Source organism: Eurypyga helias, unplaced genomic scaffold, assembly GCF_000690775.1.
Source record: "Eurypyga helias isolate BGI_N326 unplaced genomic scaffold, ASM69077v1 scaffold20397, whole genome shotgun sequence".
Classification (NCBI taxonomy): Eukaryota; Metazoa; Chordata; class Aves; order Eurypygiformes; family Eurypygidae; genus Eurypyga; species Eurypyga helias.
In genome coordinates, this window is record NW_010263891.1 from 2,072 (window position 1) to 2,678 (window position 607).

General features: G+C 65.2%; 1 protein-coding gene across 1 annotated transcript in view; it reads left to right on the forward strand.

Annotated features, from left to right (window-relative positions):
* Nucleotides 1-574, forward strand: part of SAE1 (SUMO1 activating enzyme subunit 1) — a gene marked incomplete at both ends in the record, with an annotated part of 1,372 nt that extends 798 nt beyond the window's left edge. The window contains one exon of the mRNA XM_010156232.1: nucleotides 401-574. Within this exon, the coding sequence (XP_010154534.1) occupies nucleotides 401-574 (174 nt within the window). The remainder of the gene's footprint in view (nucleotides 1-400) is intronic.
* Between the last annotated feature and the right edge of the window lie 33 nt (nucleotides 575-607).

Below are 607 nucleotides of genomic sequence, written 5' to 3' on the forward strand. Positions count from 1 at the left end.
GCTCCTCCCGCCAGTCTCGCGGACCCCAGAACCCCCAAACAGCCCCTGCCCTGGGTTTTGGTTCCCGAGCCGGAGCGGTGTGCTCGCCTGAGCGCGTTTCTCGGGCGAACCTGGCCTCTGGGTCACGGCGCGGCGTCTCCTCGGGCGCAAGAGGGAGCTGCGAGCTCGGGAGCGGCGAGCTCCGACGCCGAGAGGGACGGAAGAATCCCACAGCATAACCAGAGCATCTTTTTCCCTACGGTTGTCCCGCGATGAGTTTTCCAGCGGCGAGATCGGCACCACTTAGCCCTTCCCTTCCAGGCGTGCGTTCCTGCTTGCCCACCACCCACAGGAATTTTCCCTGGGGGCTTTTCCCACCCTGCCCAAATCCCCGGAAAGGCTAACGGCTCCCCCGTTTCAGGTGTCCCAAGAGGACACGCGAGCTCAGTTCCTCATCCCTGCGGGTTCCTTGGGCCGCAACAGAGCCGAAGCCTCGCTGGAGCGGGCGCAGAACCTCAACCCCATGGTGGACGTCAAAGCCGACCCCGAGAGCGTGGAGAGCAAACCCGAGGGGTTCTTCACCCAGTTCGACGCAGTACGTGCCGCGGGGGGGGGAGAGAAGGCTCGG